This window comes from Sphaeramia orbicularis, chromosome 19 (genome assembly GCF_902148855.1).
Source record: "Sphaeramia orbicularis chromosome 19, fSphaOr1.1, whole genome shotgun sequence".
NCBI classification, from domain to species: domain Eukaryota; kingdom Metazoa; phylum Chordata; class Actinopteri; order Kurtiformes; family Apogonidae; genus Sphaeramia; species Sphaeramia orbicularis.
Window position 1 is genome coordinate 4,030,093 of NC_043975.1, and position 23,126 is coordinate 4,053,218.

Consider the following 23,126-nt stretch of genomic DNA (forward strand, 5'->3'; position numbering starts at 1 on the left):
GTTGACATTATTTATAAGTTCTTATCCTATTATTTATATTATTTCTCTGGTCTGGCCCACTTTAGATCATATTAGGCTGAATGTGGCCCCTGAACTGAAATGAGTTTGACACCCCTGACCTAAATCAAATTTTTTTTTTTCCCTGAATGTTTTTATTCCTCTTTCAGCATGAAAAAAAACAATGTGATTGAAATTTTTTTATGAATCAATTTTTCATGGAGTTACAAAAATGTCCTCTCAGCTGGACACCATGTGTTTAATTTTTGAAGCAAAGGAAAATGTATTTACTGGCATACTGTGTGAAAACTATGAAATAAAATCATTTTTAATGCTGTGAATCTGATGTTTCCTCACATTTTAACTTACTAAAATATCAGTTATTACTCCCTCAAATATGCAACAAAAAAACCCACATTTTTGTTTTAAAAGAAATTTAATTTACAGTCTAATAACAATTAGCAATTGATTTAAACTCAAATATGTTACTACAGATCAGGTTTAGCAAGAACAGGAACACTAATGGTATGAATTGTAATGGATGGGGTGTTGCATAAGTGTCCACTGTGTTGGCTGATATGGAACTAAAACAAAATTCATGAATATACAAGAGAACAGCTGGAGAATAACTGTCCACTGGAGTGACCACTATGCATGAAAGGGTTAAAGTTAATTTACCTTTTTTGTTTACTGATTTAGTATTTTTGCTAATTGTTTATTTTGATTTGTTTATTTTTTGTTTGTTTAATTTTTTTTTTTTTTTTATGGTTATTGTTTTCATTCTTTGGTATTTACCACCTGTTTGTTTTGTGTTTTCTTATTGGCTTAGACCGTGGGCACCTGGGTATAAATAGGGAACACAAAGATAGACCAGCATGCACCTGGGTGGGCCGATGGTTTTATACCAGTCACAGTCACACAGAAGATCAGACAGGATGAGCAGGAGAGACGTCACAAAAGCCCTTAGTTGTTGTTTGCCTGTGAAATCTTGAAAATAAACCATTTGAACTACATCTGTGATATGGACTTTGTGTTTTGACTGCGTAAACCACAAACCCATGGTGCATCGAGTGGTTGTTCGAGTTATTTTAAAGTCTTAAGTTCAGTCACCTTTAAGTTGATTTAATTTTCATGACGAATAGCTGCTACAACAATATTTATGAGAGAAAAAATATGTTGAGTCTATCACCAGAGTTACTTGTTAATTGGGTGCGTCCATGAAACTGAGTTTATTTTAGTATCTGACACTTTTCCAGCTTTTTTAGACCCAATAATAAAAGGTAAATGTAGACAGATTTCCCCCCAGGATGGACCTAATGATGACCTCAGAGAAATGCAAAAAAAATCTACTCTTGCTCTTAGCCATCTCATAATTAATGAATGTTTTTTTTAAATCAAATATTAGGTCTAAAAATAGGACCCAAATATGGACATTAAATCTCCCTTGGTGTCAGTGCATTAGATGTGTAAACATGTGTGTAAATGCTCTTCTATAGACTCTAAATACAGACACTGTGTTCAATGTGTGGGTCCTAGTGGTTTTTCTAATCCACACATGTGAGTTTTTCATCAGTCTCATTCCAGGTTTGGTGTGGAACCCATCGTGTCCACTAGTGTTACATACAGAACCTGAACATTTAAATACAAATAAATCACAAGTGATTTTGCAACAGTGGTCATTTTCGTCAAACACTCTGCCTTGAATATTTACTTTGATTCCCAAAATGCACCTGTGAGAGAATAAAGAGATATTTAAAAAAAATAAATAAATAATAATAATAATAATAATAATAGTTGTGCATAATTTTCGTGTCCTTTTGATTGTGTTACATCTAGATTTTTGTATTAAATATAATGTAGAATAATATAAAAATATGTTTTATCTGAAAAATAGTTTCTCTTTTATCTCAGTAAGTATTTATTTTTAAAACAGACCCAAAGTGCTTCCAAACTTGCTTCATAATATTAGTCTAATTCTGGTTTGAATTTTTTGCCCCATGTTCTGTTTTTAGGACCAGTTTCATAGAAGAACCCATTTATATACTACCTGTTCTATTTATATACTACCTGTTCTTGTATGGAGAAACATATTAAGTCTGCCATGTACGAAGCCTTTGCAAAGTTCAATAAAAACTGGAATTCCAACAAAGAAAGAATAATCTCAATTTATTCTATGTAGAAAACAAGCAACGACCTGGAACAACAACTGAGTTTTCGTTCTCTCTTTTTTATTTATTTATTTATTTATTTATATATTTTTATATTAATCCACTATAAACTGAAACAATGTAAGCTGAATATCTGTCATGTACATGTGCTTATTGTTCATTTGTGATGAACTGTGAGATATGATCAGCAGAGCAGACTTGTGTAAACATTCCCAACATAAGATAAGATACTTTATTGTCATTTATACAGAATGTACAATGAAATTTAGGTGCACTATCAGGATACGGACTCATAAATAGTAATAGTAATAAATAATAGTAATAACTATGAAATATAAAATATATAATAAAAACAAACTATGCATCACTCACATATCAACATCCATACATTCATTCCCTCACACATCCACCTCCTCCTTTGTCACACAGCAGTATGTCTCACACACACACACACACACACACACACACACACACACACACACACACACACACACACACACACACACATCCTGTCAGTGCCAGTGTATACAGAGCTATGTATAAAATAGTGCAATTAAGAAAAATCTATGCTTTAGTGGTTGAGTTCATTGTTCAGTGGAGTTATGGCTGTGAGGCTTCATCATATTGCACTATCTGTCCTCACTATGTCAAAAACAAACCAGACGTCTGTCTCTGTAAAAAATAAAGATGACAAACTGTATTTTACACCCATTATTTAAATGGATTGACAGGTTTAATGGATCAACGGGTATTAAACAGTTTGATTTGCTGTAGACATCGAGTGAAGGTGGACTGAGGACGTTCCATCAGTTCTTGGTCCATAATGGTCATACATGTTGGACTGAGGCGGAGTTGAGAAGGGTTTTATTACACTGTTTGTCATTCTAAAGTTGAGGCTGAAGTTGAAACTATAAACAGACCTGGGCTGAGTTTGGAAACTCCACACCTCAGTCCTGGACACCAAGACATCTGTTCAACTGAAACATTCAGGTGGGTGGAAAACTAAAGGAATAATATCCTGGTCATCTGTTTGGTTCTTCTACCTACATATGGACATATTAGAACCAATCTAACATAGTATATTGACTTTATTTTTCTCCTTACTTTCACTTTCACTTTTATGGATCATGTATTTTCTGGTTATATTCAGTTTAATTTACTATAGTTTTAATCTTTAACTCAAGCATTTGTTAAACACAAGTATCGTCATGTTAAATGACTGAAGTTTGAAGGGCGAAGTTATTTTTTCTGTTGTCTGTCATCAATTTTTGTTTTGTTTTTGTCTCATATAGTACAACCTAGAAATATATGCAGTAGTTTATACCAAAGCTACATGGACAAAGTCAAAAAGAATGAAAATAAACAAGAAAAAGAGTGTTTTTAGTGGGAAATAAGATGCAGAAGCACCAGCCAAATTAAAATAAATAAATAAAATATTACATTATTACAAATAAATCGTTATATTTTGAGGAATCTTTATGATAAATGATTGAAGTTTGAAGGGTGAAGTTAGTTTTTTCTGTTGTTTGTCATCAATTTTTGCTTCGTTTTTGTCTAATATGGTATAACCCAGTGTTTCCCAACCAGTGTGCCCATTAACACATTAGTGTGCTGTAAAAACTCGTCAGGTGTGCCGTGGAAGATGATCCAATTTGACCTGACTGGTACTGGAAGAACAGCGTGATATAGATCCATATGACTGCACGCACTAATGATCCACTCAACCACAACAGTCTCCTGTTTGACTTTGCAAAAATAAAAGTGAAAGTGAACCAGCCCCGATGCGCTGCGTTCTGCTGATAAAGCCCCGCGCACCCCAACCCCCCCACCCCACACACACACACACACACACACACACACACACAAACCCCAGGTATCAGGCTGGGGCAGGGGGGATATGCCTCCCATACTGTTACACATCAGACTTCAATCTGGGGGTTCCTCTGAGGGGTCACTGACGAACCGCTCTCAGCTTTCTTGTGCCAAACGCTCCGTGACAATGTGCCCCAGTGTGCCCCCCCCACATACACACCGAAAAAATAGAGACTCAGAGCTGTTGAGGAATATTTGTGTGTGTCTTTCTTCAATTCCTGCAAGAATATGAGCTTTGTGTTCAACTAAACAGGTCCAGGTTTCACACCGAGTAAGTACACTGAGACTAGATTTGTATAATATTTCAGTAAATACACTTTTTGTGACATTTTTGTTTGGTGGTGTGCCTCGTGATTTTTCTAAAGAAAATATGTGCCGTGGCTCAAAAAAGGCTGGGAAACACTGGTATAACCTACAGTAATTTATACCAAAGCTACATGGACAAAGTCAAAAAGAATGAGGATAAACAAGAAAAAAAGTGTTTTTAATGGGAAATAAGATGCAGAATCACCAGCCGAATTAAAATAAATAAATAAAATATTACATTATTACAAATAAATCGTTATATTTTGAGGAATCTTTATGTTAAATGATTGAAGCTTAAAGGGTGAATTTAGTTTATTTTTGTTGTTTGTCGTCAATTTTTGTTTCATTTTTGTCTCATATAGTATAACCTACAAATATATACGGTAGTTTATACCAAAGCTACATGGACAAAGTCAAAAAGTAGGAAAATAAACAAGAAAGAGAGTGTTTTTAAAGGGAAATAAGCTGCAGAAGCACCAGCCGAACTAAAATAATGACAGTGGATGGACACACTGGGTTTGTGTTCAGTTAAAGAGAGATTTGACAGAAAAACTCTGTTTTTCTGCAGTTTTCTGTTTTGATATAATAACCTTCAAATCTTCTTTGAGTTGTCAAGACCATCTACATGATCAGTGAATTAAATGTAGGACAAATACATGGTGTATACTGAAAAATGGGAAAAGGGGGGGGGGGGGGGGTACTATTCTAATAAATGGTGATAAATTATTTAAGAAAGGTTAAATAAAGAGAAAAATTCATTTGGGAACTGACACTGACACTGACACTGGGTCTTTATGGGTTAAACTTTTCCATTGGATATAATCACACAATCCCAGAAGGAAGTAAAAAAAAAATCCCAGTGTGAAACCATCAACATGTGACACAGTAACTGATCTAAAATCAGTTTGTGAAAGGATTAAGATCTGAGTAACAGCTGACGACATGTTAGACTTACCTTAAATGTACACAATATATAATATAAAACAGACCAGGTTTATTTCTGTAGATTTAGGAGGTTAGATCCTGTTGAATTCACGATCTGCCTCATTATTAATCATTAACCATTAATCACAGCTTCACTGCAGGTAAACATGAAACTGAAGGAATTGGTTTGTTTTAATCCATTCAAAGTCATTTTAAATCAATGGGAAAAAAACAAATGTGGTTGTAGATGCTTTTCTAATTGACTGAATTGGGTTTGGCTTTGAGATACTTTTAAGGAACATTGTTTTTATAGTTTTAGTACCTTTTAAAATAGCAGAGATGTTTTATATGTATTTTCTTATCAGTTTTAGGTTTGTTTTTAGGATGGGCTTTCTTTGTTTTTATTTTTAGTGTGGTTGTATGGCTGTGTCTTGGCCCGGACACTCTTGAAAAAGACATTTTTAATCTCAATGAGCTTTTTTTCCTGCTTAAATAAAGGTAAGATAAGGTTGAGGTTAACGCAGTTGGACTCATGTCTTGTCACTGGCAGCGAGTGTTTAATTTGGTAGAAGACATATATAAATAATGTGCATTATAATGCAAAAATAACAAAATAAACAGCAAAAACAGCATTTCACTGTACAAATAGTTCAGATCCTTCCACTGGGTGGCACTGATCTATCTCTTCTTTTTTTCTTTTTTTATTTATTTACAGTATTTTCACATTTTTCATATTGTAGTAGATGACTGGACGATTATGGACTCAAACTCCTCTAACTGAAGGAATGGTGAATACACCATTGTACCTAACAGGAATCAAGTCACAAGTTTCATAAAGTGTGCTTACCAATCTTATTTTGGTATTAATTATTATATTTTGTGAGAAGATCAAATTTTTCAAAATCAAATTAGCAAAAAAACCTGACCTGACTGAGAAAAACAGATGTCATTTTTGGATTTAGCGGTGCAAAATGGTCCTAATTCAGTTGAAAAAACCTAGACAACTTGTAAAAAACATTTTTTGTAACCCAGTGTAATCAATTAAAACAAAGTAAAAGAGGAGAGTGCAGACAGAACCCTTTCAGTCGTTCTATGCACAGTTGAACAGCTGTTTTCAGCCTGGACTGAAACACTGTCACAGTTCAGCTCTGTCTCACTTCATCAGGAAAACTGTTCCAGAGTTCAGCTGCATAGAACTGAAACACATAGAACTGAAACACATGGAACTGAAACACATAGAACTGAAACACAGCTGCACCTGTTTAGTCCTGACTCTGGACACCAGCAAAAGACCAGTTCCTGAGGTTCTCAGGGTCCGAGATAGTTCATATGAGACCCACATATCCCAGGTGTTCTTTGGTGCTAGACCATGGACAGACTTATAAACCAGCAGAGCCGTTTTAAAGTCTAGTCTCTGAGCGACAGGAAGCCAGTGCACAGATCTGAGCGCAGGACTAAAACGGTCGTACTTCCTGGTTCTAGTCAGAAGTCGAGCAGCAGCGTTCTGGATGGACTTCAGCTGTCTGACAGCTGGTTTAGGGAGTCCAGTGAGAAGGCCGTCCCAGTAGTCTAACCTGCTACAGATAAATGCATGGGTAAGTCTGTCTAAGTCTGGTTTAGACCGCAAACCTTTGATTCTGACCATGTTTCTGAGCTGGTAAAAGGCTGATGATGTTATTGATTTAATGTGTCTGTTAAAGTTTAGGTCTGAGTCCAGTATTAGCCCTAGATTTCTAACCTGATCTGTAGCTTTTAGAGGAACAGATTCCAGATGACTGCTGACACTTTCTCTGGGTTTTTGTGGCTCGAAGACAATGACTTCAGTCTTGTCTGAGTTTAGTGCCTACAGTGTTAAGGTGTGGGTTTAGCTGACAGTAACCCCATACCTTAAAAAAGACAGGGAAACCAAACTGAAAAAATGGTTAAAATAAACTAAAATACAATAAAACAAACAAAGAAATGGTTAAAAGTGGGTAAAATCAGTATAGAAGGTGGTTCAAGTAAGTGTAAAAGAGACAAATTAAGTGATTACCCATCATGCCTTGTGCCTGCAGTACAAGCCGGTTGGGCACAGGGCCTTGGCACGCTGACAGATGATCGATAACGAGGTAGCTTGGGATTCTGTCTTGCACCAGGTAAAAGCTCTATTATTGATTAATGATTAATGCTCGATGCTGATTAAAGTTTGTTTGTTGAGAACATGAAAATGGTTATTTTTGCTTAGAAGAATTGCTATATTGTTGCATAAAATGATGTTTGCGCTGACATATTGTTTTAAACTGTCTTGAAAGGCCAAGTATGTGCAACAACTCTGGGGTGCATTGTGCAAGTTCCCAGAGCGTGAACACTTTGGGGACTTTCTGTGGTTAATATGCAGAACATGAACTTCCTATGTAGGTGCGACAACAAAAACACATGAACTGTGATCGTACTTTCAGATGTATATGTGTTTGCTTTCACACACAGCTGTTCTACCCCATGTGAGATTCAAGCTTTGATTGTGATTGGTTGCCCCCACATGGGGCAAATATGTGTTTTTGCCTAGTAACAAAGTTGACCAATAATGTGTACACATGAAATTTATGAAACCGAAAGGAAAACCTCTCCAAGTTCAGTTCGCTGAGGAGTACCTTAGTCTTACTGATTACTGTGCTGCATGTCGACAAACCTATGGGGGCATTGTTCAGGTCTAGGTTCAGTAACATTCCGTGTCCATAATATGAGTCCAGCTGAACCTGAATTAACTGAAAGACCAGAATGAACATCAGAGGATTTCATTCTATGCCAATGACGCCTCCATATTCCAACACGAAAACACCTGGATTCTTCAGGGTCAGACTGTCAAAGAGACGTAATTTAACACATGGGTCAGACACCACAGAGTCCAGACCTGAACCACAATGGAAATCAATGAGATATGATGGAGAGGACTCCATCCTCCAGTTTTTGACTTGATTTTTTCTGCTTTCCATTCAGATTCTCTGAAAGACCAGAATGAGCATCCCTGAGCAAACTGAAAAATTCCTGAAGGAGTATCTGGACGAGCTGAATGACGCAGATCTACAGACGTTCCAATGGTACCTGGCCAAGCATCAGAGGGATGGAGTTCGACTCATCCGCAGGGCCCAGCTGCAGAACGGTACCAGAGAAGAAACTGCAGACAAACTCGTACAGGTTCATGGAGAAGTTGAAGCCGTGGCGGTCACAGTGGATATTTTACAGAGAATGAATCACAATGACCTTGTGATAAAACTGACTGAAGGTAAGACAAAAAAAAGAAAGTTACTGACAGACATGATTGAATTAAACCCCATACTGACTAAAATTATTTGCATTTGGAGGAAAAAAAAAACTATTTGTGTTTTTGCTACGATGCAGATCTTAAATTAAGTGGAGACTGTTCATTTGAATATAGCACCTACAATAACGATGATGCAAATTAGTGACATTGGACATAATTAGCATAACTGGCATTAATTAAACACATTTTCCAATCTCAGGTAGGTAGATTATTTTATTGATGCTGCTATTGATCAGTTAGTCCAGTCAACAATCTAAACCAAACAAACGTCATCCAAAAATCTGTATAATTGAATAAAATTACTAAAACTGTTACAGAAACAGAGTATTGAAGTTGATCCATGAACATCAGGGATCATAGATAAACCAGGTCACATATTGTCACTTTCTTAAAATAATCGCCCAAATCAGGCTTCAGATTTTTTTAGGAAAAACTAAAAACTTAATCAGAAATCGAGTATTTGATAGCAAATTTTCATCAAAAATAACTTGGCCTGTTAAACCCTGGTCCATTTGTTTTCAGTGGGAGTCATTTCAATGTAACACAACTGGCTCGTCAAAGGCTCCAGTCCAGCCCATGGGATGAACTTATGAAATGCAAAAGTTAAACTGAAGCATTCGTCTTCAGTCAGCTTGATTATTGTAACAGTGCTTACAGGTCGACCTAAAAAATCCATTCGACAACTGCAGCTGATTCAGAACTCTGCTGCTAGAGTCCTCACTAAGACCAGAACAGTGGACCATGTTAGTCCAACTCTGAGCTCCTTCCACTGGCTGCCTGTCCGTCAGAGGATCGACTTTCCAGTTCTGTTGCTGGTCTATAAAGCTCTGAATGGTTTAGGACCAAAATCCATCAGTGACCCCCTGACCCAGTATGAACCCACCAGACCCCTCAGGTCATCTGGATCCGGTCTGTTGTCAGTTCCCAGAGTCAGAACCAGACACAGAGAAGCTGCGTTCAGCTTCTGTTCAACACATGTCTGGAACAAACTCCCAGAAAACCTCAGATCAGCTGAAACACTCAGTTTATTTAAATCCAGGTTAAAGACCCGCCTGTTCTCAGCTGCATTTGAATAGAGTTTATTTTCAGTAGTTTTTTTAAGCTTAAAGTTTTTATCTGTTTATCTGTTTTATCTGTTGTTTTTTCTTTTCTTCTTTTTTTCTCTCATGCCTATACTTTTTATTGCTTCCCTGCTGTAATGCTTTTAATGTTTTAAATAAAGCACTTTGAATTGTCTTGTACATGAAACATGCTATATAACTACACCTGTTTTGCCATGAAGATATTAACAATCATGATGCTCAGATATTTTTGTTGAGGTTCCATATACAGACCAATAAGATCTAAAGTGGATCAGCATGGATCCAGATGCCCAGTCTGACAGCGCCCTCAGACTGTTTACATATTTGTCCATTTCAGTGCTTGTTGTTTGAAATGAGTTCTGTTTTCTGAAAATTGGCTTTGTTGAGTTTTTATCTGACGTTCTTCTGGTTATGTGGATGTATAGAATGTACAAACATTGCATAGTGTTACCATGGCAAGCAGGACCTCATTATGAAAACAGTGGAATATTGGGGTGAATTCACAACAGTGGTGTACAAGGGGTTAAGAACTTATATACTCAGTGCCAATGAAAACGCAACACTTTAAGATTCTTATATTTTTTTAAATCAACGAGGATTTTTTATTCCATAAGCTCTTTGGAATTAATCATAGGCCATTTCTATACAGTAAAAATAAAAAATCACATCCAAATTTGTTGACAAAAAATAAGGATAAAGAAAGAAACTCAAGGACCCCTAAAACCAAAAGTCACAAAGCGGTCCTGGAGGTTCTGCAGCTCAGTGTAGCGGTCCTGCTGTGGCGTGGTCACACGTGCTGGTCCAGGACCAGGTCTGTCTGCAGTTGTCCAGTTTCTTCATGCCTCTGTTGCATCCTGACTATGGTGGACACATTGCATCCAAAACGGCACGCCACCTGCCGAGCAGAGATTCCGGCCTCCAGGAGCCCCATAGCATGGCATCTGTGGTCACGTGTCAGTCTAGGCATCGCTGAGTTATTGCAAATGATTTTGGTGCTTTTCAGCTCGTCTTTACATACAGAACATGAGCACTCCTGAACTGACCACAGCTCCTTAAGTTGAGCAGTTCATTGCTGAGCAATGACAAAAACTAGTCTTATGAATGCAGACAAGTTCATTCAAGCGTGACAATAGCTCAACCCGTGTCAGGTTGTTAAGAAACTGTCTGGGATTATCTTCTACAGGTGAAACTGAAACATACTGATGCAGCTCAGGAACAATAAAACACATTCAAGTGTGTTTTCATTGGCACTGAGTATACTTGTTCTATGCTTTTTGTAGCCAACGCTGGAAGGAATGGAGAAGAACACATGTCCATCACTGTCCAGGACACATCTACTCCATTGCCCACCACTGGTCAGGAGATATCTGAGCAGACGTCCAATACTATCCAGGACACATCTACTCAGACGTCCACGGCTGCTGTGGAGTCACCTCCAGACCTTTCTTGTGCCGTTTGCTTCAATATTTACACTGATCCCGTCACGCTGCAGTGTGGACATAACTTCTGTAAGACCTGTGTTCAAGACCACTGGAGGAGGAAGGCCAGTCGTAAATGTCCTCTTTGCAGAGGCGTCACCCAACATGATCCTCCAACTAATTTTGATTTGAGGAGAATGTGCGAACGGGAGAAAAGTGGGGGCTGCCAATCAAGATGGAGGGACTCGCATCAGGTGAGGTCATCTTAGAGTTATAGTGTCGACATGTTCTCAGACGGAAGAACCTCCATTAATCAGAGTTTATTGTGTCTTGTTTCAGTTTCATCCTCACTTTTTAGTTTGGTTTGGTTTTCCCTGATAAACCCATTGGACCATATCTTTACTTAGTTTGACCCTCAAAGACCTAAACAGACCAAAACCATCGACTGATCTAGACTGTTAACACCCGCTGATCCATTTATCCTATCAATACATGTGAATAATTAGTGTAAAATACAGTTCCTCATCTTTTCATGGTCATCAGATATGACCCATTTGGACGTTCAGAGGCTTCGCAGTTACCCTGGAAACACCGTCATCTTCTACAACATTGATTCACCAGTAAAGCCCACAGAGTTGGACCAGTGACAGTGGATGGACACACTGGGTTTATGTTCAGTGAATGATTTATTTTGGTGAAAAAAGTCAGTTTTCTCTGTTTTGATATAATAACCTTTGAATTTACTCTGAGCTTTTATGAACATCTACATGATCAGAGAAATTAATGATAGTACAGAGTGTCCCAAAAAAATCTGACATCATCTCATCACCTAATAATTTGTTTAAAATTCATCTTATTTTAACGAGAATCTGTCAGGAACATGGATTGGATGTGCTAATGGTGGAGACAATGTGCTATTGAAATGGCCCCCACACTCAGCTGACCTAACACTGTGTGAGTTCTTTCTGTGGGGTTATGTGATGGGACTGGTCCTCATCCCACCACATGTAAGAGGAGAATCACTGAGGCTCTGGAGAATGTTACACACCACATGCTGCAGCGAGTGTGGCACGAACTCCACTGCACACGTTGAACATTTCTAATAACTTTGGAATATTAGTAAAATACCATCCTCCAGAATTTTTCAGTTGAAAATTATGTCCAAAATATATCCTATTAAGTATCATTTCTCCTGACCATGTAGTCACTCTGATATCAACACCTCAAATGATGTACATTTTTTGGGACACCCTGTATATAGTCTAGGATTTGAATTATTGTTCCAAATGCTCTATATGTTGTTTTATGGGGTTCTTGTTTTGTGCAGTCAGTGAGGCTGGAGAAGGTGGGCGGAGCTACATGTTAGATGCAACAGTGTGCCATGTGACTTCTCAGTTCTGTGACAGTTCAGTGTATTTGGTGCTGTGGTTCAAATTCTGCACTCTGAACGCTGTCCCAGTGGCTGATTTATGTCAATGTCGGATTTACCTACGTTGAACAAATCATTAGACTGAATGCTGAAAAAATAAATAAATTAATTAATTAATTAATTAAAAAAATAAATAAAATAAAATATATATATATATATATATATATATATATATATATATATATATATATATGTATGTATGTATGTATACACACACATATACAGGATGGGGAAGAAAAATTTACAATGAACATTTAGTTGTTTTTTCTCAGCAGGCACTACGTCAATTGTTTTGAAACCAAACATATATTGATGTCATAATCATACCTAACACTATTATCCATACCTTTTCAGAAACTTTTGCCCATATGAGTAATCAGGAAAGCAAACGTCAAAGAGTGTGTGATTTGCTGAATGCACTCGTCACACCAAAGGAGATTTCAAAAATAGTTGGAGTGTCCATAAAGACTGTTTATAATGGAAAGAAGAGAATGACTATGAGCAAAACTATTACCAGAAAGTCTGGAAGATACTATTAAAGAAGAATGGGAGAAGTTGTCACCCCAATATTTGAGGAACACTTGCACAAGTTTCAGGAAGCGTGTGAAGGCAGTTATTGAGAAAGAAGGAGGACACATAGAATAAAAACATTTTCTATTATGTACATTTTCTTGTGGCAAATAAATTCTCAGGACTTTCAATAAACTAATTGGTCATACACTGTCTTTCAATCCCTGCCTCAAAATATTGTACATTTTGCTTCCCCACCCTGTATATATATATATATATATATATATATATATATATATTTTTTTTTTTTTATTATTCCAGGTTTTGTCGAAGGAGGTCCAAGAGAAGCATGAAGATTTCGACAAAGTGAAACAGTTCTGTAGTCCATCGATTGACCTCATTAAAGTAAGGAAATCACACTCCTTAAATTGACTCCTACAACAAAGTAAGAGGTGGAGATGGTGAGGTTTTTTTTTTACTTTTTTCTTTGCATTATCCACAGGTTCAGAGCCAGAACATGGAGAAGAAGATTAAAGAGGACTTTGAGAAGCTTCGTCTGTTCCTCAGAGAAGAGGAAGCCACCAGAGTAGCAGCAGTGAAAGAAGAAGAAAGGCATAAAATTAGCCGGATGGAAAAGATCATGAAGCTCAGAAGAGACACTCTGATGCTCTCTGACACCGTGAAGGACCTGGAAGACTTAGGAGACGGTCCGTTACTGTCGGTAAGTAACAGAACGAAAGAACACCATCAGTGGGTAAAGGTTTTCCTCAGTTAATCTGGATCTTTCTCATGCTTTTACTTTGTCATTTGCAGAAATTCAAAGCTGATATGGAGAGGTGAGAATCCTGTTTTTATTTGACATTAGATGTTTAAATCCAACCAAGATCAGTTCAAACATTATGTAGAAAAAAAACATATGGATTATTTCATTCCAGTGGGACCTGTCACTGGGTTGGATGTATTAGGCAGCAAGTGAACATTTACTCGTCAACAGTGTTGGGAGTAACGCATTACAAAAGTAATGCATTACAGTAACAGATTACTTTTTTGCTGTAACACAGTAGTGTAAGGCATTACTAATCAGTTTTCAGTCATATTTTACTCGGCACATGTTCAATAGCACTTGTGTTATTACACACTTTTCGCCCATAATTTAATTGTTAAAATGAAAAAAAACAAAACAAAACAGCAAGACTGTGAGACCTTAAAGCAGCGTCTGACTTTGATCACAGATGTTTGTTCAAATGTGTCCAACCCCAGTCATATCCAAATTATTACCAACCCATGTTTATGCACCTGAATCACTTCCCTCACAGTGAACAACTTCGTAGATGACTCCATCATAAACACAGTCCACTTGTTTACGAAACAAACCCAAACACCACACGGGCCTTTTCGGAAATTTCATTACAAAGTGCATTGTGGGAATGTGAGTTCCCTGCAGCAGCAGTTTGTCTCTTGGTGAAGTTGAACCCAAATGTGGCCTTTCCCTCCATCCACCATCAGACTAAGGCTGTATTCACACCTGAAAAGTCCTTTGGTCCGCTTATTTGATTCGGATCAAATGCGGACTTTATTTTTTTCATTTGGGTCAGATCGTATTCACATTGCACTTTTTGCTAGTGGACCAAAATGCGTGAACAGAAGCATGCATGTGACAAACTGTGCTGGCATTGGACAGAAAAGTCGGGGGCGGGGTGAACCAGAGACGGCCGGTGTTGATGAGAATAGACGTGGTGCTCCTACATACAGTTATCATTTTCGGAATATAAATTGTTTTTTTACAGACACAAATTTTCGAAAATAATGTTAACACTCATGAAAAGCTCAGTCGGAGCCAGTTTCGTAATACAGGCATCTGACCAAATGTCAGTGGCACATTCAGTTTCCTCATTGATCCACGTCTGTCCACAGCTCATGTCTGCTGCTGTTAGCTCTGAACACCGTAAACCTCAGCTACTTCAGCGGCTACGGTGGCTCGTCAAGCACAAAAAGGCTCAAGATTCCTTGGTTTGGTTCGGTTTGAGGTCGGTTATATTCACACCAGAAGTGAACCGGCCCAGAGTTCATTCGGAAGCGGTCCGAGAGTCCGCTTGTTTGGTTCAAATCAGAGTTCGCATGTTTGTATTCACACCTAAAAAAAAAAGTCTGGACTTTCTGGGGAAACGAACTCTGGTCCGGACCAAACGTGGTGGGTGTGAATACACCCTCATTCTGTAACACCACCCTGGTGGACTGGAGAAGTTTACGTTGGAACAACCTGGATTGTTTTCTACCTGAATCTGTGAGAGACTGCTTTGGCTTCCTGTGTTTGTATTCACAACTAAGAAAAAGTCCAGACTTTCCAGGGAAACAAACTGTGGTCTGTTTTAAACAGTAGTAGGTCTGAAGTAGGTCTAAATACACAGTTAAGGTTAACATCTCGTCAAAAAAATTGAATTATAATAATCTTCACCAAACTTCTGTTTTTGGGTTGGTAATTACTTATATTTTCAGGAAAATGTGTTTTGAAATGGGAAAAAATTTGAGGACTTTTATGAGTGTGAATGTTTGTAAAGTGACACAGTTTTGTGTCGTCATTCTGGGTTCATTTTATAAACTCTATAAATAAACTACATTTATTCCAAATACATTGATATTTGACTATTATATTATTTATGTCATATTCTAAACACAATGTTTAAAATTAATAAATGCATATATCGATGCAAAATACATTTGAATATAATGTTATTATTTGTATGTTGTAAATATTGTTTAAAAAGTATATGATATTGATAATTGAAATAAAAATATTTACATCTGTGACGCTCGTTCGTCAAAACTCTTTCTATTTTGGTTTGATCTCATTTTTCCTCTATAAACATATAAATAATTATTCGGTTGTAAAATAGAGGGTTTAAGGTTTACACTGAATACATTTGAGGATGAAAATGTCACAGGAACTTTACTTCAGAGAACTTTGGAATTCTTGCAAAAAATTGACGTTAATTTTTTGTCCATCTGTGACACAGTAGTTTTTGATATTTTTCATTTAAAAATATTTGAAACTAAATTTTGCCCTTTGAGTCTGTGTCAGATGGTATTTAGACTTTTACAATTATGCAGAATATTTGTCTGAAACTTGTCTGGTTCAAAAGTTATGAATCAAACAGTAGTGGGCGGTCCATCTGGGACGCCCTTGACCACGCCCACACCCTAATCCCTCCGCCCACTGACTGGTCCCATTGGTTTGACTGAATCAACATTAACCCCACGTTTCCTGCCAGTGTCAGAAGGTTCTGTCTGATCCGGGTAAATTCATCTGTATCAGAATAATGTGAAATTATCTGCAGAGCTCAGAACTCGCTGCCGGATCTACAGCAACTTCCAGAGGCTCGGATCGATGAAGGCCGACACCTGGACAACCTTCAGTTCAGGATCTGTGAGAAGATGATGAACATGACGAACCCCAGTCAGTTCTGCCCTTCATCCACATGGTCCTGCCTCAGCCAGGGGCTGCTTTTGTCTGCACTGAACTACTCTGCTCTCATTTTTCCAGCATCTGCAGATCAGGACTCCACCACATCTACAAGGAGGTCTACGCCTTTAAGCCTGAGGATGTCAGAGGAGAAGGAGGAGGTGGTGAAGGTGGTGAAAGTGGGTGAAGGTGGTGGTGGAGGAGGAGGAAGAGGAAGAGGAGGAGGAGGAGGAGGAGGAGTAGGTGGAGGAGGAGGAGGAATAGGTGGAGGAGGAGGAGGAATAGGTGGAGGAGGAGTAAATGGAGGGGTAGGTGGAGGAGGAGGAGGGGTGGGTGGAGGAGGAGTAGGTGAAGGAGGAGGAGGAGGAGGAGGAGTAGGTGAAGGAGGAGGAATAGGTGGAGGAAGAGGAGTAGGTGGAGGAGGAGGAGGAGGAATGGGTGGAGGGGGAGGAGGAGTAAATGGAGGAGTAGGTGGAGGAGTCGGTGGAGGAGGAGTAAATGGAGGAGGAGGGGTAGGTGGAGGAGGAGGAGTAAATGGAGAAGTAGGTGGAGGGGGAGGAGGAGGTGGAGGAGGAGGAAGAGGTGGAGGAAGAGGAGGAGGTGGAGGAGGAGACATCTCCATGGATGGAAATGACAGTCATCAGAAGACAAAGCAGAGGGTTTACAGAGTTAAACCCTTTCTAATCAGACTAATGAGCCCCATGGTCAGTGTGTACCATGTGTTAAAGGTGCACAGGCGAGGAGCGCCACGTCACAAACACAAAACATCGCAGATGAAATGTGGGGGAGCAGATCCAGGTCCAGCCCAGGTGCCAAACCCGATGATGTTCAGACCAAAACGGCGAGTGGGGTCTTGACATTTTGAAACGCCAACCCCCCCCAACATACCGAATATGGACGGTGGTATGTCTCTGAACTGCAGCGGAGATCAGGACGAGGAATTCCAAACTCTTGTTCGGCCGATTCCAGTTCTATTTTTGTATCTTGTTTCTTATTTGTCTGAACTCTCTTTTTAATTCATGTGCTGGAATAAGTTGTTTTTTTCGGGTGTGTGTTGTCATCAGGCCAGAGGAGGCATGTTGGCTAAAGCTGCCCTGTTTACTGTTACTGATACGTTTAAAGCAGTGATGGTTATCTGTTTTCAGTGGAATTCTTCCTTTTCCCACGTTTCCCTGTGGTCTCCATAAACTGTCAATGCTCTGCTTGGCTCTGAACTCTTCATTCATTCAACTCCATCTTCAACCCTATTTCTGACTAATGACACCAGAAAGGTGGTTTGGAGCGCTGGCCCTTTAAGTGCACATGAGACACTTCAGGCCCCGCCCCCTCCAGGTTGTTGGCTGTGCTGCTCTGTCCTGAACCCCCCGCCCCCGGCCCCGCCCTCGCCCTCACCCCCACCCACCCCCGCCCCCCTCAGAGCTCCACAGTCACTGGACTCTTTCAAAAATGGATTGAAGACATTTGTGTTCCAGCAGGTTTTTCATGGCCCGCCATGATGCTGTTTTATTTGGTTAGTATTTTATCTCAGTATATTTTATTTTTTATTGGACTGTCTTTTCTCTGTGTCCGCTGAATGAAAATTGCTTCTTTGATTATTTTGTTGATTTTTTTTTCCGTCATTTTTTTGATTATCTTGTTCATTTTGGTGATTATTTTGTTCATTTTTTATTATTTTGTTCATTTTGGTGATTATTCTCTATATTTTTGTTTATTTTGTTGATTATTTTGTTTATACTGTTAATTATTTTGTTCATTTTGGTGATTATTTTTTCTCTTTTTTTTTGGATTATTTTGTTCATTTTGGTGATTATTCTCTATATTTTTGTTTATTTTGTTGATTATTTTGTGCATTTTGTTGATAACTGTTTTGTTTATTTTTTTGATTATTTTGTTCATTTTGGTGATTATTCTCTGTATTTTTGTTTATTTTGTTGATTGCTTTGTTCATTTTGTTAATTAATTTTTCATTTTTTGGATTATTTTGCTCATATTGGTGATTATTTTTAAACATTTTTTGGGATTATTTTGTTCATTTTGGTGATTATTATCTATATTTTGTTTATTTTGTTATATATTTTGTTCATTTAGTTGATTAATTTTTCTTTTTTTATTATTTTGTTCATTTTGGTGGTTATTTTTTTTCTTTTTTTGGATTATTTTGTTCATTTTGTTGATTATTCTCTATATTTTGTTCATTTTGTTGATCATTTTCTACTTTTTTATTTTGTTGATTATTTTGTTCATTCCTTTATTCATTTTGTTGATTATTTTCACATTTTTTGTTCATTTTGATTGATAGATTTTTTTTTGGTCACTCTATTGATTGTTTTATTCATTTTCTGTTCATTTTTGTTTATTTTGTTGATTATTTTGTTCATTTTGTTGATAACTTTTTTATTTTTTTGATTATTTTGTTCATTTTGGTGATTATTCTCTGTATTTTTGTTTATTTTGTTGATTGCTTTGCTCATTTTGTTAATTTTTTGGATTATTTTGCTCATATTGGTGATTATCTTTTAAAAATTTTTGGAATTATTTTGTTCATTTTAGTGATTATTCTCTATATTTTTTTATTTATTTTGTTGTATATTTTGTTCATTTAGTTGATCAGTCTTTCTTTTTTTATTATTTTGTTCATTTGGGTGGTTTTTTTTTCATTTTTTTTGGATTATTTTGTTCATTTTGGGGATTATTCTCTATATTTTTGTTCATTTTGTTGATCATTTTCTACTTCTTTTATTTTGTTGATTATTTTGTTCATTTTGTTGATTTTTTTTCCACATTTTTTGTTCATTTTGATTGATAGATTTTTTTATTTTATTTTTTTTGGTCACTCTATTGATTGTTTTATTCATTTTCTGTTCATTTTTGTGACTTTGTTGATTATCTTGATCATTTTTGTTTATATTTTTGAAACCTGTACAAATTTCAGTCTGTAAATCCCCCATAAATGTTGCAGTTAGTAAGTTATTTTGCCTGCAGGAAACTCATTAGCAGGTTAGAAAAACAGAGCAAACAGGTGGATTTTAAATGGGTCATTTTAACCAGGGGCTTGTTTATGTATACACACACACACACACACACACATAGAGCAGAACTTTGGTTGGTGGTTGTGATCAGAATGAATATACGCCCTTTTTACTAAAGTCAGACTTCCACTGAAGTGAAGAACATTTCATCTGTTACATTAAAACAGTCAGGTGTTGGTTCTAGAATGAGAAGAAATCAGAGAAAACATTGATGAAATGGCTTAATCTGAAGGAGAAAGGTGAGTATGCCGACATGCTTTTATGTACAGTCATGGAAAAAATTATTAGACCGTCAAAAGTCGTCAAAAAAAGGGGTTATGCAATCCAGTCCTACCTCCTGTGTGTGTCATGTGACTAAAACAGGCAGAAAAGAAAACAGAATGTCTAAAAGCACTGTTTTTGTCAGTAAATGACATAGAAGAACTGAAGTGATTTTGGTTTTTGTCAAGAAAACATGTTAAATGCATAGATATCAGCTCTGAAATTAAACTACTATGAGTTATTTTTGTTGTTATCATTATATCTGTCCAAACAAATGTAGCTTTAGTTGGACCAGGCATTAAAATGAACAAGAAATTCAGGAAAACAAGGCAAGTATTTGTATCGCACATTTCAGCAAGAAGGCAATTCAAGGTGCTTCACACAGGACATTGAAATACGACAGGGAAAAGAAACACATTTAAAACATTATAAAAGCAACCTGTAAAAGGTGATTAACCCTTTCATGCAATTATGAGAACCTTGGTCACAATATTTGTGTGTTTTTATTGCTCTTTAGGCATGAAAAAAACATGCGATTTAGTTTTGGGGTTTTTTTTGTTTTTTTTAAGGAGTTACAAAACTGTCCCCTCAGCTGGACCCCATGCATTTAATTTTTCAAGCAAAGAAACATGTATTTAAAACCTAATATCAGAAAGTGATATGGAAAAGTATGCAATAAAAACTTTTTTCATGTTGCTAATCAGATATTTTCCCACGTTTTAACATACTCTAATACTAGTTATTATTCATTTCATGGAGATAACATGCAAAAAAAAAACTGTTTTGTTTGTGGATTTACACTAAAACATGTCACTGCAGATCAGGTTTATCAAGAACAGCATAGTTACAGTAACAGTATGAAATGCACTGTATGGGATGATGCATAAGTGTCCACTGTGTTGGCTGATACGGAACTAAAACAATAAAACTCATGAATATAAGAGAACAGCTGGAGAAGAACTGTCCACTGTAGTGACCTCTGTGCATGAAAGGGTTAAAAAACAGCAAGTAAGAAAACAACACATAAAAACACACACATATTAAAGTCAGAGGTGGTCTAAGAATTTTTTCCACGACTACATTCAAACTAAAGGAACTGTAAGTGTTTCAGAAAGTATTGAGGTCCAGAGTATCTGTTGTTCATCTTTGCATCGACGAGTGTCTGAACCCTTTAACCCTGGGCTGTCAGACTCATGTCAGTTCAGGGGTCACATACAGCCCAGTATGACCTGCAGTGGGCCGGGGATGATTCAAATAATAACACAATAATACAGAAATAATGTCAATTCCAAAATTTGTATGTCTAATTTCTATTTTTTAGAGTGAAAAAAGTAAAATTACTGTATACTATCAAAACTTTTACACCTACAAACTATCCTTAAAAAATGTGGAAAAACATGAACAACCATGACCAAAATCAAATTTATTAATAAAAAAGTGCAATTTTAACAATTTATGCCATTATTTGGCCTCAGCTTCTCATTTTCACATGTTCATTACAACGTACAGATCACAGTGGATCTACAAATACACTAAACATTTCATAACAGACAGAATATTGGTACAATTACACTTAATTCTCTTAAGACATTTCAGGTTTTTCATATTTGTTCAGGTTTTTCACATTTTTTGTAAAAGGCTAGTCTGTAAATGTTAACATTTGTGTAATTTTAACTTTTTTTTTACACTAAAACAAAGAGAAAACTTTGTAGTTTTCATTATTTATAGTTTATTATCATAGTATTTTCCTGGTCTGACCCACTTCAGATAAAATTGACTTAAAATTATTTGAACATCCTTGGTTGTTCATATCTTCAGTGTAATTTTTGCATTTCACAAATTCATCCCGCGGGCCAGATTGGACCCTTTGGCGGGCCAGATTTGGCCCCCGGGCCGCATGTTTGACACCCCTGCTTTAACCCCTGACGTGTCTGTGGTGAGCGTTCTGAATGTGTGATTTATTTTAAATATTCATAAAATTCAACTGTTTACTCAACAGGAAACATTCCAAAACCTGTCGATAGAATAGACCTGGTTCTTTTAATAGACATCTGAGCATGCTCAGTTCACTTCCTGCCACCAGTGGAATGGGGGGGGGGGGGGGGGGGGGGTAAAACACAGAGCAGTGAGTGAGACTGACTCACTATAAAAATACACAATTTGGGCTTTTTTTTTTTTTCCACTTACTGGTCGATCGGCTGTAAGCTCTTGTCGGCCTCCGGCGTCATTGTCGTCTGTCGTCCGTTACAAAACTTCAATCGTCTTCTCCTCTGAAACTATAATTCTGATTGACTTCAAACTTGGTATACAGCTTCTGTATGATGATGTCAACACAAGTTAATGAAATTATTTGGATCCGGCTCTGATTCTGGATTTGGTGCCACTTTGAAATATTTCCCCATTATAAGAGATAGGAAGTGCCAGAAAGCTACAGGTCCATTGGTCCTATTTTTTTTTTTTTTTTTTTTTTTGCACCGTTTTCTTTGTTACTTCTGCCAGGAGGTATTGTGATCACTTTGTTTTGTGTGTTTGCGTGTTTGTTTGTTTGTTAGCAAGATAACTCAAAAAGTTACGGAAGGATTTTCATGAACTTTTCAGGAAATGTTGATACTGGCACAAGGAAGAAATGATTACATTTTGGTGATGAGTGGGGGGGTGGGGGGGGCTGATCTGTCTTGGCGGAGGTCTGCGCTCTCTGAGTACTTTTCTTGTTGTTTTTTGTTTTAACTATTTGCAGTGTTTTGGGGAATTCCCTTTACCTTATAGCACACACATCAGACATCAGCGACAGAATCTCCGTCTTCTGTTTATGGTCCTGGTCAGAATAATGGTTCCACCTCCACAGTCGTAGCCTCTTTAATTCTACCTCCATCGCTGAAGAACTGTTTGTGTTGGTCCAGGATGTGAACCACTTTAATGATGTCTTGGTTTAAGCGCTGCCTTCTTGGTTGGTTTAGTTTAGTGGTTCATATTGGACCAACACAGTGGTTTCCAACCTTTTTTGGCTCCTGAACCCATTTTAACTTCACAAATTTCTGGCGACCCCACACATTCAAAACGGTGACTTTTTTTTTTTTTTTTTTTTTATAAAACTAATTTGTTTTTGATCATGGAAAGGTTTGCTATACTATGCTGGAAATAAATGTTAATTTTAGAGGACATTTAGTCTGTATAATGTATATGATTGTGGACAGAGGCAGTAAATCCAGGTGTAGATTACTGCACAAAGGGAGAATTGGATTTTCCTTGGTCAGGATATGTCCAGTCAGTCCAACTGTGATTTACAAGGAGGACAATTAATACTGAACAAACAAGAACTGAAACTATGAATTATGAAAGAGCTGCAGCATCTGAAACTGACCACAATGA

The 23,126-nt window shown here is 37.2% G+C and overlaps 1 protein-coding gene across 1 annotated transcript in view; it reads left to right on the forward strand.

The window, feature by feature from the left end:
* The first annotated feature begins 3,088 nt into the window (after positions 1-3,088).
* Positions 3,089-23,126, forward strand: part of LOC115410451 (NLR family CARD domain-containing protein 3-like) — a 40,510-nt gene continuing 20,472 nt past the window's right edge. Inside the window, exons 1-8 of the mRNA XM_030122107.1 lie at positions 3,089-3,155; positions 8,244-8,529; positions 10,931-11,322; positions 13,329-13,412; positions 13,510-13,728; positions 13,821-13,843; positions 16,343-16,461; positions 16,549-16,656. Of these exons, the coding sequence (XP_029977967.1) occupies positions 8,262-8,529; positions 10,931-11,322; positions 13,329-13,412; positions 13,510-13,728; positions 13,821-13,843; positions 16,343-16,461; positions 16,549-16,656 (1,213 nt within the window). The 5' untranslated portion in view covers positions 3,089-3,155; positions 8,244-8,261. The remainder of the gene's footprint in view (positions 3,156-8,243; positions 8,530-10,930; positions 11,323-13,328; positions 13,413-13,509; positions 13,729-13,820; positions 13,844-16,342; positions 16,462-16,548; positions 16,657-23,126) is intronic.